The sequence below is a fragment of the Phyllostomus hastatus genome, unplaced genomic scaffold (assembly GCF_019186645.2).
Source record: "Phyllostomus hastatus isolate PE091 unplaced genomic scaffold, TTU_PhHast_1.1 phas_contig_17, whole genome shotgun sequence".
NCBI classification, from domain to species: Eukaryota; Metazoa; Chordata; class Mammalia; order Chiroptera; family Phyllostomidae; genus Phyllostomus; species Phyllostomus hastatus.
Window position 1 is genome coordinate 22,189,149 of NW_025333664.1, and position 12,083 is coordinate 22,201,231.

Genomic DNA, 12,083 nt, shown 5'->3' on the forward strand with positions numbered 1-12,083 from the left:
TTTTACCAGTCTGTGATGTGGAGACAGTAAACCCTGCTCCTTATCATGCAGAAGGCATTTGAAAAGGGCCCTGAAGGGAGGGAAAGGAGATTTCGCAGGTGGGGCTGGGGGAAGAATGTATTTCAGAAAGACAACAGATGAGCATCTATGGATGTGCGATCTCAGTAGCCACGCCTTCTTTTCTCCTGCATTATTTAAATAAAAGCTACTTCAGGTGACCAACGGATAAACAACTTCAGCTCATCCATCCAATGGACTTCACTCAGCAGTATAAAGGAAACCTCACGGTGACCTGAATGGCTCTCAGATGCATTACGCTGAGTGAGAAAAGCCTGACTCAAAAGGCTACAAGCTGTTTGATTCACTTATATGACTTTCTGGAAAAGTCAGAATCCCTGGTTGCCAGGGCTGGGGTGGGGGGCAAGGACCGACTACAGAGGGGCACAGAGACTTTCGGAGTTTGGCGATGTCTGTGTCATGGTTATGGTGGCGACTGCATGACTGCACACATTTGTCACCAGGCACAGAACTGCGTGTAAAAGGGTGAATTTCACTACATATGAAATAAAAAACAATGGAGAACAAACCCACCAACACAAGGTTCTTTCAAACATCCCGTGTATATATCATCATAATAAACACGTTTCCTGACAGTAATCCCTCACCCTGCGTGTCACTCTCGTATTCCCTCAGGAATTATTTCTTCCACACCTGCTCCACACCAGGCACTTCCCTAGGTATGGGGTTGGCCAAAAAGTTCATTTAGTTTTTTCTGTATGACAGCTCTAGTAGCACTTAGCTGTCTTGAACTTCATTCAGAACCATTTTGTTTGATTGTATTGTGACAGCTGTCATATCAGCGTGCATTTAAAATTTTTTTTCAGAATTGGTGAATTTTTGTGCAACCATTTTAATATTGAAGATGGAGGAAAATACGCTTTATTATTTCATGAAAGGCAAAAACACAGCTAAAACACACACAAAAAAGATCTGTGCAGTGTGTAGAGAAGGTGCCGTGACTGATCGAAAGTGTCAAAACTGGTTTGTGATGTTTCTTGGTACTATCCACATTTTGGCCAAACAATTCTTTGCTGTGGGGCTATCTTATGCATTGGGAGATGTTTAGCAGCACCCCTGGCCTCTGCCCACTAGAAGCCAATAGCAGGAGAGAGCCGACACACTCAAAATATCCAAATCAATAAAGTTATTGGTGAAAATGAAAAATGTGTCTTTTATTTTACAGAAAAAAGCTAAATGGACTTTTTGGCCAAGCCAATACTAGCGAATCAGGAAGCAACAAAATCGGCCTGTTATCTGATTCCGGTGCACTGCCGCCAAGTCCGTCCGTAAACCCCACTAGCTGTGAGTGCTGTGAAGAGCAGGAGATGGGGTAACGATCAAGGTCAGGGGCAAGTGTAGCCAGAGCCACAGGAAAACCCTCAGCTGAGGTGCTGCTGAGCTCAGAGGCAAGAAGGGCCCGCTGCGGGAAAGCCTGGAGGAAGGGAACTCCAGCCGGAGGGAGAGGTGGGTGCAAAGGCCTGAGGTGGGAGGGCGTCTGGTGTATGTGAGTGTGACTCTGACCTCACCCTTCTTTGCCGTGTGGCCTTAGGTAAGACACCTCACCTCTTGGTGCCTCAGTTTCCCCATCCATTAATGGGCAAGCAATCTTGCTTCATAGGCTTATTGTGAGAATTAAATGCAAGAATTGTCTCAAGGCAGGTAGCACAGTGTCTAGCACACTTGTTGTGCTTAGCCGATGCTGGTTGTCTTCATCCTACGCTCTCTCTGGGAGGCAGGGAGTATTCTGAGTTCCACTTTCTCGGGGAACCAAATGATGCAGGTGGCTGCCCCAGGACCCCACAGCTGGTCAGTTGCACCACTGGGACGTGACCCAAGGACCTCAGCTCAGCCCGCTTCAGATCCCACAGAAGGTTCCTGGGGTCTGTTCTAGACATCTCAGAGCCAGCTCTGCGGCTCAGCAAATGCTCAGAGGCCAGGGGTGCAGGCTCAGGGGACAGCCCTAGGGCCTATTCTCTCACATTTCCTGCCCAAGGAGAGAGAGGGACAGGGTCTGTGTACGTCCAGCCTGCTGAGCTCTGGGGCCTCAAAGGAAAGTCGGGCCACGCCACTCAAACTAATAAACTTGATCCTTCGGGGGAAGCCATGCTCGGGGCCTCTGTGGCTGCTGCTCCCAGGCCATCCGTGGGCTGGGACATCTGTGCCAGCCTTTCTAGGCTCCCTTCTTAGAAAAATAACCTTCCCCCTCCAAGAAACAGATGCTGTTTTCTCCTCTCCATCCCCCCGTCCCAAACAGAAAGCAGCCAGCGGTAAGGTTAGGAAATCAAACCCCCAGAGATTTGGTTTGGCAACCCAGATTCATTTCTTGTTTGGATAACCCAAGACTGAAAATGCCAAGAATTTACGGGCAGCCTGGGGAGGTCGGGGAAGCTGGGAGTCCCGGGCCAGTGAGGGAGGGTCTCGGGCTGGGCCAGGACCCCACACTGCACCCCCGCTGGATGTGCTTTTGACCCATGTCCAGCCAGGCCAGGCCTGGCAACCACCAGGCTGGGGGGCTGAGTTATTCTGAGGTTTGACGTCAGGGACCTGAAGCAAACAGCAGAGCCTAGGGGCAGTGCCAGGTCAGAGGCTCCTGCCCAGCCCCAGAGCCCTCCCCCTTGGCTCTGGATGCAAAAGGAAGAGAAAGTGGTCCCAGCTGAGCAGCCTGGCTGAGGGGTGGGTGCTGGCCGTCGGGCCAGTGTGTCCTCCAGTGTGGACAGAGAATGTGGACACCTGGGGAGGGAGAGGGGGTGGTGGGGAGCAGGCTGCCCAGTGGTTACAGAAGAACCTGAGAGAATGACAAGGAGAGAACTACAGAGACCAGAGGCCACTGTGAGAGTTGAGGGAGACACCTGCAAGAGGCAGAGGGACACAGGATGAAAAGAGAGAGACAGAGACAGATAGTAACATAGACCAGTCGTCACTGGTACAGGTGAGAAAGTAGAGAACCCCACAGTCTCGGGGTTTGGGGTTTGCTCTGCCCCTGGGGTCCCGGAGACTCAGTCTGGTGCTGGGAATGGGCCAGGAGCCTGGGGGCTGTGTCTGGCCCTAGTGTTCCTCACTCTCTTCCTGGGCCCCTTGTGGGGGGCGTGGGAGAGGGCAAGGCATGGCACTTCTGGCTGGGAGAGCTGGGGTAGCCGGTGGGATGGCAGGAGAGAGAGTGTGCTTTACTGGGAGCAGGCTGCAGGCAGATGCTGCCCAGCTCTGCTGCTCTTGACCCCACATCACATGCCTCACAGATGGGGCACCAAGTGAAGGGTCACAGAGCTAGTCCGTGGTGACCCCAGGAGGCCATGTGACTAACCACTGCATCACACGGCTCAGCCACGGAAGCCTGCTTGTCCAGCTAGCTCTGTCCCTCCACCCCTCCAACATTCCTGGCGGCTGTCAGGAGCTGATGTGCAGCTCACCAATAGCCCGGACATGAGTCACTGCGGCAGAGGCTTTCCAGAAGGAAGGAGGAGGAGGAGAAGAAAGAGAGGTGGAAGGAAGGTGAGAACAGTAGAAGGAAGGAAAGGGAGAGGGGTTCAAGGGAGGGGAGTGAGAGACAGGGAGAGGGAGCAAAGGCAGGGCACCCCCTGACCCCCACCCCATGCACATCTGAGCACAGGGCAGAAGGACAGCAGCCAGCTGCATGCTGGGAAGAGAGTGGATAGCCGGGGATTCGGGAATGCCAATGCAGAGGGGAACATCCACCATCTCTCAGATGCCCCTCCCCCACCTCCCTGACACCCTCCAGGGAGGAGGAACCTGGAGTGCGGAGTGAGAATCACGATTGGCTTTACTGCTGCATGACTCTGGCAAGCCCCTTCCCTTCCCGGGCCTCAGCTTCCTTACCCGTACAGGGGAGGAACTGGGGGCTGGGCAGGGCAGGCGGGGGCCACTGGGAGCTGGCAACCACGCCCCGGGGCCTACCCAGATGAATGGAGTATTGCTGAGTATAGGGGGGCAGATTATCTCCCATCAGCCCTGATCGTCCCTGAAGGCCACAGTGATGATGATGCTACTAGACAAGGCTATTTGAAACTCACTTTTCTACTTTTCTGGGATATTACAGCAGAAAACAAAAGGAGGGGGTGGAGTTTCAAAGACTCTGGACTGAGAGAATGCACAAGAGAAGAGCCAGAGAAAGGTCACGACACCTGACTGGGCCGGGGGCCGTGTGTCTCACAGGGGGAGGAAGGACCCAGGAATGACCGGGCTCGTGTTTCCACTTCCAGGGATGGCACCTAGTGGAATCAGCCAACATTTAGTGTGCGTTCACTGCATGCCTAGCACCAGGCCAGGGCTTCATGTGCATCATCTTGTGGTGTCACTCCACCTTACAGGTGAGGAGAGTGAGGCTCAGAGTGGCGAAGCAACATGCCCCAGGTCGCACAGCGAGGCAGAGGCAGAACGGGTCTTGAACCCCAACTGTTGGGCTCCAGAGTTGGGGCTCTCACCTTCCAGGCTCTGCTGCTGCCCCAGACAATGATGGGACCCGGGGAAAGGGACTGCCAGGCATGTTTAGGCCCGTGAGTCCGAACTTGCTCCACAGGCACAGAGTGACTTGGCAGTGACCCGAACACCAAGGGGCATGAGGGGAGCACTCAACCCGAGGGCCCCTTACTGAGGAGATGACACGGCAAACACCTGCATGGACCCCAGCAAAGACCAAGCATGCTTGGGGACCCCTCGGGAACACAGGCATGGACAAGTGACATTCCCAGCGCTGAGGGTATCTGCCGCCCATGGACTGACTCGCCTGAGGTTCCCCCGCCCAGTGGTGTGAAGCTCAAAACAGAGATAATGTTGAATGAAATGAAAGCCCACCCAGCTGCTGCGTTCTTGCCCAGGTGGGCTGCGCCGAGTCCTCAGGCAGCCCAGCCGCAGGCCGACAGCAGTGCGTGACCATCCCACCAGCCTTCCCAGCCACCCGCGACATGCTGCCGTTTTCTCCAGTTTGTGGATGGGGAAACTGAGGCTTGCTGTTCCATAGCCATGTGGCAAGTAACTGCCGGGGTCAGGATGTGAACTCAGGTCCCCCTGACTCCTACATCAGCGACCTTTGCCCCTCTGTGTCCCCAGCCCCGATGGTCAGGCTAGGTGGATGGGCACCTGGACGGAACATTTCACTGTGAGCTGAAGGGATGAGCTGGGTGACCTTCTTACTCGAAAGCCTTTGGTTTAAATCCATCCTTTGGCTCAGCCAGTGCTGCCCAAGCACCAGGCACCCAGGGGAGCCAAAGATGGGTGAGAGGGTGAGACTTGGGGTGGAGAAGCCGGGTGGGGGTTGATGAGGCCTGAGCCAGGGCAGTGGGAAGGCCAGGGAGACGGATGCTGATGAGTGGCAGGATGGATGGGCCCTGCTGCCTGGGGTGCAGGGGTGAGGCAGGGGTGAGGCAGGGGTGAGGAACAGCCCCAGGGTGGTGATACCTTAAACAGAGAGAGACCTGGGCAGGGGAGGGAAGAGCTGAGAGTCAGACTACTCTGGAGTTAGGACACTTTGAACTCTCAGAGGGGAGACGGCTGGAGGGGGCAGGTCAGGGTCCTGGATTCTGGGCACAGGGGCTTGTCAGATGCCCATCTGGTGTCACGGTGGAGCAGGTTGGAGACCGTGCTGCAGGAATGTGGGGGCAGCCCCAGGGCAGGGTTGCCAAGTGTGAGAGGAAGCCAAGAGCCAATCAAGAGCAGAGACTACTTCCTGGGAAACACCCACATTCCCAGCGGAGCTGTAAGGGGAGGAGCACGAGTAACCTGAGAGATCAGAGGAACAGAGGAACGCTGTGCAAACAGGAGGCAAGTTCTGAGAACGCTGGATGAGCCAGGCCCGTTCTCCGCCTGGGGAACCCAGCAGGGAACTAGACAAGCGCCATTCCCTGCCTTCCTGCAGCTCACAGACCAAAGGAAATGCTTTTAAGAACAGGTGGGTAATGAGTGCTAAGGGAAAAACTGAAGGTAGGGGAAGGGATGGCAGGAGGGTGGCTATTTCAAACAGGGCGGACAGGGAGGGTCTTTCAGAGGAGCTGACATTTAAGCAGAGATGTGAAGGAGGTCAAGGGTGAGATGTGTGGCTGTCTAGGGGAGAGGTGTCCAGGAAGTAAGGATTTTTGCTCTTATTCTGAAGAGATGGCAGCCCTGGGAAGGCTCTGGGCAGAGGAGGGACAGGATCTAACTGGGGACTGAATAGGACCCCTCTCCCTGCCGAGTGCAGAAAAGACCAAGGGGGTGGGCCAGGGTGGAGACTGGGAGTCCAGGACCCTGGTGGAGACAACTGTCTAGGTGGGAGACGCAGGTGGCTGTCCATGGTGAGGCCGGGAGGTTGGGAAAGAACTAGCACCACATTCTTTATAGACGAGTGTTTGTTAATGAGACGGTTTCCATCAATTTTTCCACTTGACAACTCCATTTATCAAGAATATGATGAAGACTGAGTGGCCTTGGCCCCTGCAGGAACCCCCTCTCTCTGAGCCAGAGAAAGGCCTCAGGGACTGGAGGTGAACCTGCAGGGGTGGGGCAGGCTGCTGAGGGTCACCTCTCCTGGGCCCCCATTCTTCTTGCAGTGGGAGCTCCACGGTCTGGCGAGAGGACGGGTGGGGTTCCAGATGGAGGCCCTAGGAGGGTGAGGTTTGGAATAATCCTTATGGGACTGGAGACAGGTGCCTGAAGGGGCACCCACAGACTTCAGGTGGCCTGGAGCCCCCAAAGGGTCAGCTCCAGAGTATGAGGGCAAGGGCTCCCTGGAGGGGGGCCTGCGGGTGGGCTGGTGGAGGCTGGAAGTGTTGCAGGGCAGGCGGTGGCAGGGCTGGCGGGCAGAGAACTGTGGGGAGAGGGTGAGCGTGGGCTGAGGAGACAGAGGGTCCGGGCAGGAATGCAACAAGGGTTCACATCGTGTGTGCACAAACGTGTGTGCACAAACATGTGTGCAAATGTGTGCATGAAGCAGGTTGGTTAGATAGGCATAGTGCAGCCTCTCCACCTTGAGGGTGGATCAAGTCACAGTGTGCACAAGGCAATGCTTTGGAAATCAGGAGGAAGCTGCCAGAACTTCAATGTACATGATTTTATATGTCCTCTTGCTTTTCCTTTTATTGATTCCAGGCAGAGGGGACGGGAAGGAGAAGAAGGCGGAGAAAAACATGGATGTGAGAGAGAAACATCAATCCGTTGCCTCTTGCACGCTCCTGGACTGGGGACCGAACCTGCAACCCACACAGTGCACTGAGTGGGATCCGAACCCACAACTTTCTGGTTTCTGTGATGACACCCAACCAACTAAGCCATTCTGGCCAAGACCCTATGTCATCCTTTTAATGTTCATTTTCATTTGTGTCGCCTTATGGGTATTTCCTTAATATATATGCCCATACATAAATATTAAATAAATACGCACATATTAGGGAGTAGACGTTGCTGATTGGGCACATGATTTGAACGATTTGGCAACCATGGGGTAAGAAGGGACTGTTCCTTGGACAGGCACCTCGGGGAACATTCTTGCCTCCTCTGCTCTTACCTCAGTCTATGAGCTGCTTGTCTGCGGTTTGACACACTTGAAAGCTCCAGGGATCAGTTTACTCCCTCCACCCCGAGCCGTCAGTCAGACTGTCACCTGGGCCTGGGGCCTGGGGCCTGTTCTCTCCCTTGGTAGCGCCTACTTAGGGGTCTGGACAGGCCCATCTTGGACCCTGCAGGGTGCCCTTCCTGCCCCCATGCCTAGCCCGGGGCCAAGCCCGCCTCATTCACTCTGTACCTCGGTGACTCTCCAGGGTCTGGCACAGAGCAGGTGTGCAGCATGCTTGCTGAATGACAGGAGATGCCAGAGTGGCCCTGGCCTTGGGCCACAAATTTGAGGGTGGTGTCCTCAAATCCTCGATCTCTGCCACCCTGTACCCAGTCCGTCAGCAGAGCCTGTTCGCTCCCCTTTCAGAATATACCAGAATCCGACCTAGGACACCTGCCCCGCAGCCCTGTCCTGCTTCGGGCCTCCATCACCTCCTGCCTGGCGGCTGCAGCAGCCTCCTCACTGGGCTTCAGACCTCCACCCTGCCCCCCACAGTCTGTTCCGTTCGAACCTGTTCGGGTGTGTGTCTCCCTGCTCCAAACCTGCAATGGCTCTCGTGAGTCTCGAAGGAAGAGCCAAAGTCCTTCCAGCATGGACTGCCTTCCCCTTACCTCTCCGGCCCCTGTGTCCCCCTCCTTCTCTGCTCCAGCCACACTGGCCAACCTGCCATTCCCCAGGCACCGCCACTGCGTTCCCACCTCACAGCCTTCGCCCCTGCTGGTCCCTTTGCCGTAAAGGCGCCCCCACCCTGCCCCCACTGCAGACCTGCATGGGCTGCTCTTTCACTTGACTTGTCCTCAGGGTTCAAATGTCATCTCTCGACTCATTTGACCTCAAATACCCATCCCTGATCACTTCTTGCCTTTTCCCTCCTTCATTTGGCTCACCATCAGACATAGGAGATTTGTATCATTCATCTTTTTATGCCTCTTATCCCCACTGGTCCTGAAGGGGATGTGCTCTTTGCAGTTGTAGCCCAGCACTGGGGAGGGCCTGGCCCATGGCAGCTGTCAGCCAGTTTTCATCGGGTGAATGAATGAATGACAGGGAGTCCAGTTTCCAGTTCTGACCCTGCCCGTCTTGCTATGTGGCCTTAGGCCCATTGCTGGCCCTCTCTGGGCCTCATTACCTCACTCTGTACAATTCAGAGACAAGGGTCCCATCACTGGGCCCTCTGTGCCCAGGGAAGACCTCTGAGGTGGACACTCCCGCTGCCAGCCCCTGCCTACCACCCCCCCACCCCGGCAGGCCCAGTGGTACCTTCCGCAGCCACTGCGTGTTGTTCTCCAGCACCTTCTCCAGGCGTTGCACCCGCTTGGTGGGCCAGTCCCCGAGGTTCAATGCCGAGGCTGGCGAGTCCCTCTGGAGGCTGTTGGAGGCCCTGAAGGCCTCAGGCTCTGGAGGGCAGGGCTCAGGCTCCGGCAGCACGAAGGTGTAGCTGCACTGGCCGTACTGGACGCGGTGCGCCCGGCGGCGCCCTCTCGCCTCCTGCCCCCTCCGCTGGGCCACGGTCATCGCGGCCACAGTGAGGAGGAGGCCACCTAGCAGCATGGCTGGCTGGAAGAGCATCCAAAGATGTGGGGAGGGTGATAGGTGTCCAGTCAGAGCCCAGAGGGCCCCGCTCCGAGCCCAGGAGGCACCCACTGCGGCCACCAGTGGGCAGGTCTGCCCTCAGAGCTGCTGCAGCTGCAAACCCCTGTTTGGCCAAGCTCCACCCAGACAGCTATTTATACTTGCTCCAAATGCCACAGCTGCTCAGCTCCTCCCACCGCCTCGTGCTCCCCCTCCGGACTCTCCCTCACCTCTATTCTTCCCTCTTTCCCTTCCTTCCTCCTCACTCGCCCGCTTACTACCCTGTCTGTGCTCTGGCCCTTCTCTGCCTCAGGGCTGCTGAGCCCTTTTACTGGCCAGAGGGGGCCCGGCCTCCCAGCCAGAGTGCAGGCACGAAAACAGCACTGAGACACGTGTGCACACGCAGGCTCCAGCATACACAAACTCAGGGACGCCAGCGTTGCCTGCTTCAGAAAACCAAACGCAACTGGACTCTTCCTGTCTCTGTCTCTCCCTCCAGCCTCTCCAGCTAAGGCTGGAATCTCAAATTTCAGCACCCCATGCCTTCCCTTTCTCCACCCCCCCACACCAGCACATTCCCGCTCTGCTTCCCTGTTAGTACTTGGAACACCAGTGAAGTGGCCCCCCAGAGAGAGTAAAGGGCGGGGGCAGGGGAGCGAGGAGGCCGGGGAGGAGGCAGCCGGTCCAAGCTGTTTCAGGAGACAGAAAATCCTTACAAGGCCAGGGCAGTGGCTTCACCAGGGAGCTGGCTCTGTCCTTCCTTCTCCCTCGGGCCTCCAGGGATGTCGCACCCTGAGGTAGCCCTGGCTCAGTTCCTGCGACAGTGCTGAGACGTCGTCCGGGCCTGGGGCAGACTGCCTGGAGGCTGCCTTTGTCTGGAGGTGGGGAGGTCGATGGTGGGGAGAAGAACGTGGGATGCAGCCCCCGAGTCAGAGGCAGCTGGCTCCAGCTCCCTTCCCCAACTGCGGGCCTGAGACCTCAGGCGGCGGCTTCGCCTCTCCGGGTTTCCACATCCTGGTCATCCATCTGGGTTCACCCTGTCTCTTGAACAAGAAACATATGTGAATCCTCAGCATGGACACTAAGGGATCTTTGATCTACTCGTTTACCTGCTTACCGCTCCAAATTCTGGCTCCCCGGCCAACCAGGTGTGCAACTCTGGGCGAGTCACTTCACCTCTCAGTGTCTCTTACTCCTCTCGGTAAACTGAGGAAAACACAGGGGTGTGCACAAGTAGGTTTACAGTTGTGAGTACACGAAACACCGAGTGAATAAAGCTACTGTAGTAATTACAACCTGCGTGTATTTTCCCATACAAGCCACTGTGAAGCTCCTTTTGCCCACCCCTGTAATGCCGTCCATGGCGCAGGGTGGAAATGAAGCGAGTTAAAGCAGTGCTGGCGCCGGGTGACTGCCAAGTAATTCCTTTCAATTGCTGTCAGTGTCACAGTTGTTGTCTGCCTCCCCTCCCCCACCCCACTGCAAGGGCTTGGGGGACACAATCCCTGGGCAGGAGGTGCCCCGGAGCTGGTCAGGGCTCTCCAGGGTGCGTTGCCTTCTGGCGTTCTCTGTCCTTTTTCCCGGAGTGGGGGCAGGTCCGGCGGTCTGGTATTGTTTTTTTCCCTTTGTGTTCCCAAATCCTGTCTGAGGTTTGCACAGGGCAGGCTGCTTGGGACAGTGGCAAACAGGGGCTCATCCGGGGGACTGAGAACGTTCAACCAGGTGTGCGGGGCTCGGGCAGGAAGAGGAAAGGCAGCTGGTTATCAGGCGCTCACTGAGCTTCCGGGTGCCAAGGGCCCCGGTCTCCCCTCTGCCTCGACTGTCACCTCCGGCCTTGCGAGGAGGAAGCGTGTTCACAGGGGCTGAGAGTTTATCATGAAGGGGGCACAGGTGAGCCCGGAGAAAAAGCCTGCTGGGGTGGAGCAGGTTGAGCTTTGTGATAATCCCAATGAAGCCAGCGTTGTTATCCTCCCATTTTACAGAGGAGAAAACTGAACCCCATGGTAGGAGAGGGATCTGCCTAAGGCACCCAGCCTGGAGGTGCTTGGCCTGAACTGAGGACTGAGAACAGGCTTCGCCTCCAGGCTCGCCCCATAGCCCAGCCTACTTCTCCCACTTACCCTCCCAGGGCAGGGTGCAAGGACAGCAGCCCCCTCAGCCCCAGTCTCCTCATCTGTGTACCAGGGAGAGTATTAAACCTCCTCTCGGGCCACCAAAATGATGGTGGGAAGCTCCTGGCACAGGCCATGCCATTAGTCTTATTGGTGGAAAGAGTGAATGAATGAATGTAATTTCCTTCCTTGCACAGACTCGGATAGACACGGGTCCTGAAATTACACTGGGCTCTCTCTGTTTGAAAGAGGAAATACAGCCCTGGCTGGTGTAGCTCAGTGGGTTGAGCGCGGGCTGTGAACCAAAGTGTCGCAGGTTCGATTCCCAGTAAGGGCACACGCCTGGGTTGCAGGCCACGGCCCCCAGCAACCGCACATTGATGTTTCTCTCTCTCTCTCTCTCTCTCTCTCTCTCCCTCCCTTCCCTCTCTAAAAAATAAATAAAATCTTAAAAAAAAAAATAAAATAAAAGCACACACAACGAACTTCAATTAAAAAAAAGATTAAAAAAAAAAGAAAGAGGAAATGCAGATGGGATCCAAAGAAGAGTTCTAGAAAGCCTGGAAGACAGCCCTGCCAACCTCTGCATCTTCGTTCCAGCGCCACTTCTCACCTCAGGACCTTTGCACGTGCTGCGTTTTCTCCTGATGCACTGCTGCCCACCCACTCTTGCCGGACCTCTCATCGGTTTTCCGGTTTCTGTGGCTGCCAACAACTGCCCCAACGCTCGGTGGCTTGAAACTGAAATAGCCGTTTATGACCTGTCAGGGTTTCTGTGCGTCAGGAGTATGGGAGCAGGT

The 12,083-nt window shown here is 55.9% G+C and overlaps 1 protein-coding gene across 3 annotated transcripts in view; it reads right to left on the reverse strand.

Moving 5' to 3' along the window:
* Positions 1 to 9,545, reverse strand: part of ANGPT4 (angiopoietin 4) — a 31,696-nt gene extending 22,151 nt beyond the window's left edge. Inside the window, exon 1 of one of the 3 annotated variants that reach the window (XM_045832583.1) lies at positions 8,861 to 9,539. In XM_045832583.1, the coding sequence (XP_045688539.1) occupies positions 8,861 to 9,169 (309 nt within the window). In that variant the 5' untranslated portion in view covers positions 9,170 to 9,539. Of the gene's footprint in view, positions 1 to 8,860 lie in introns of all 3 variants that reach the window. The other 2 variants (XM_045832584.1, XM_045832586.1) reach the window with 2 other exon arrangements.
* Positions 9,546 to 12,083: the final 2,538 nt, after the last annotated feature.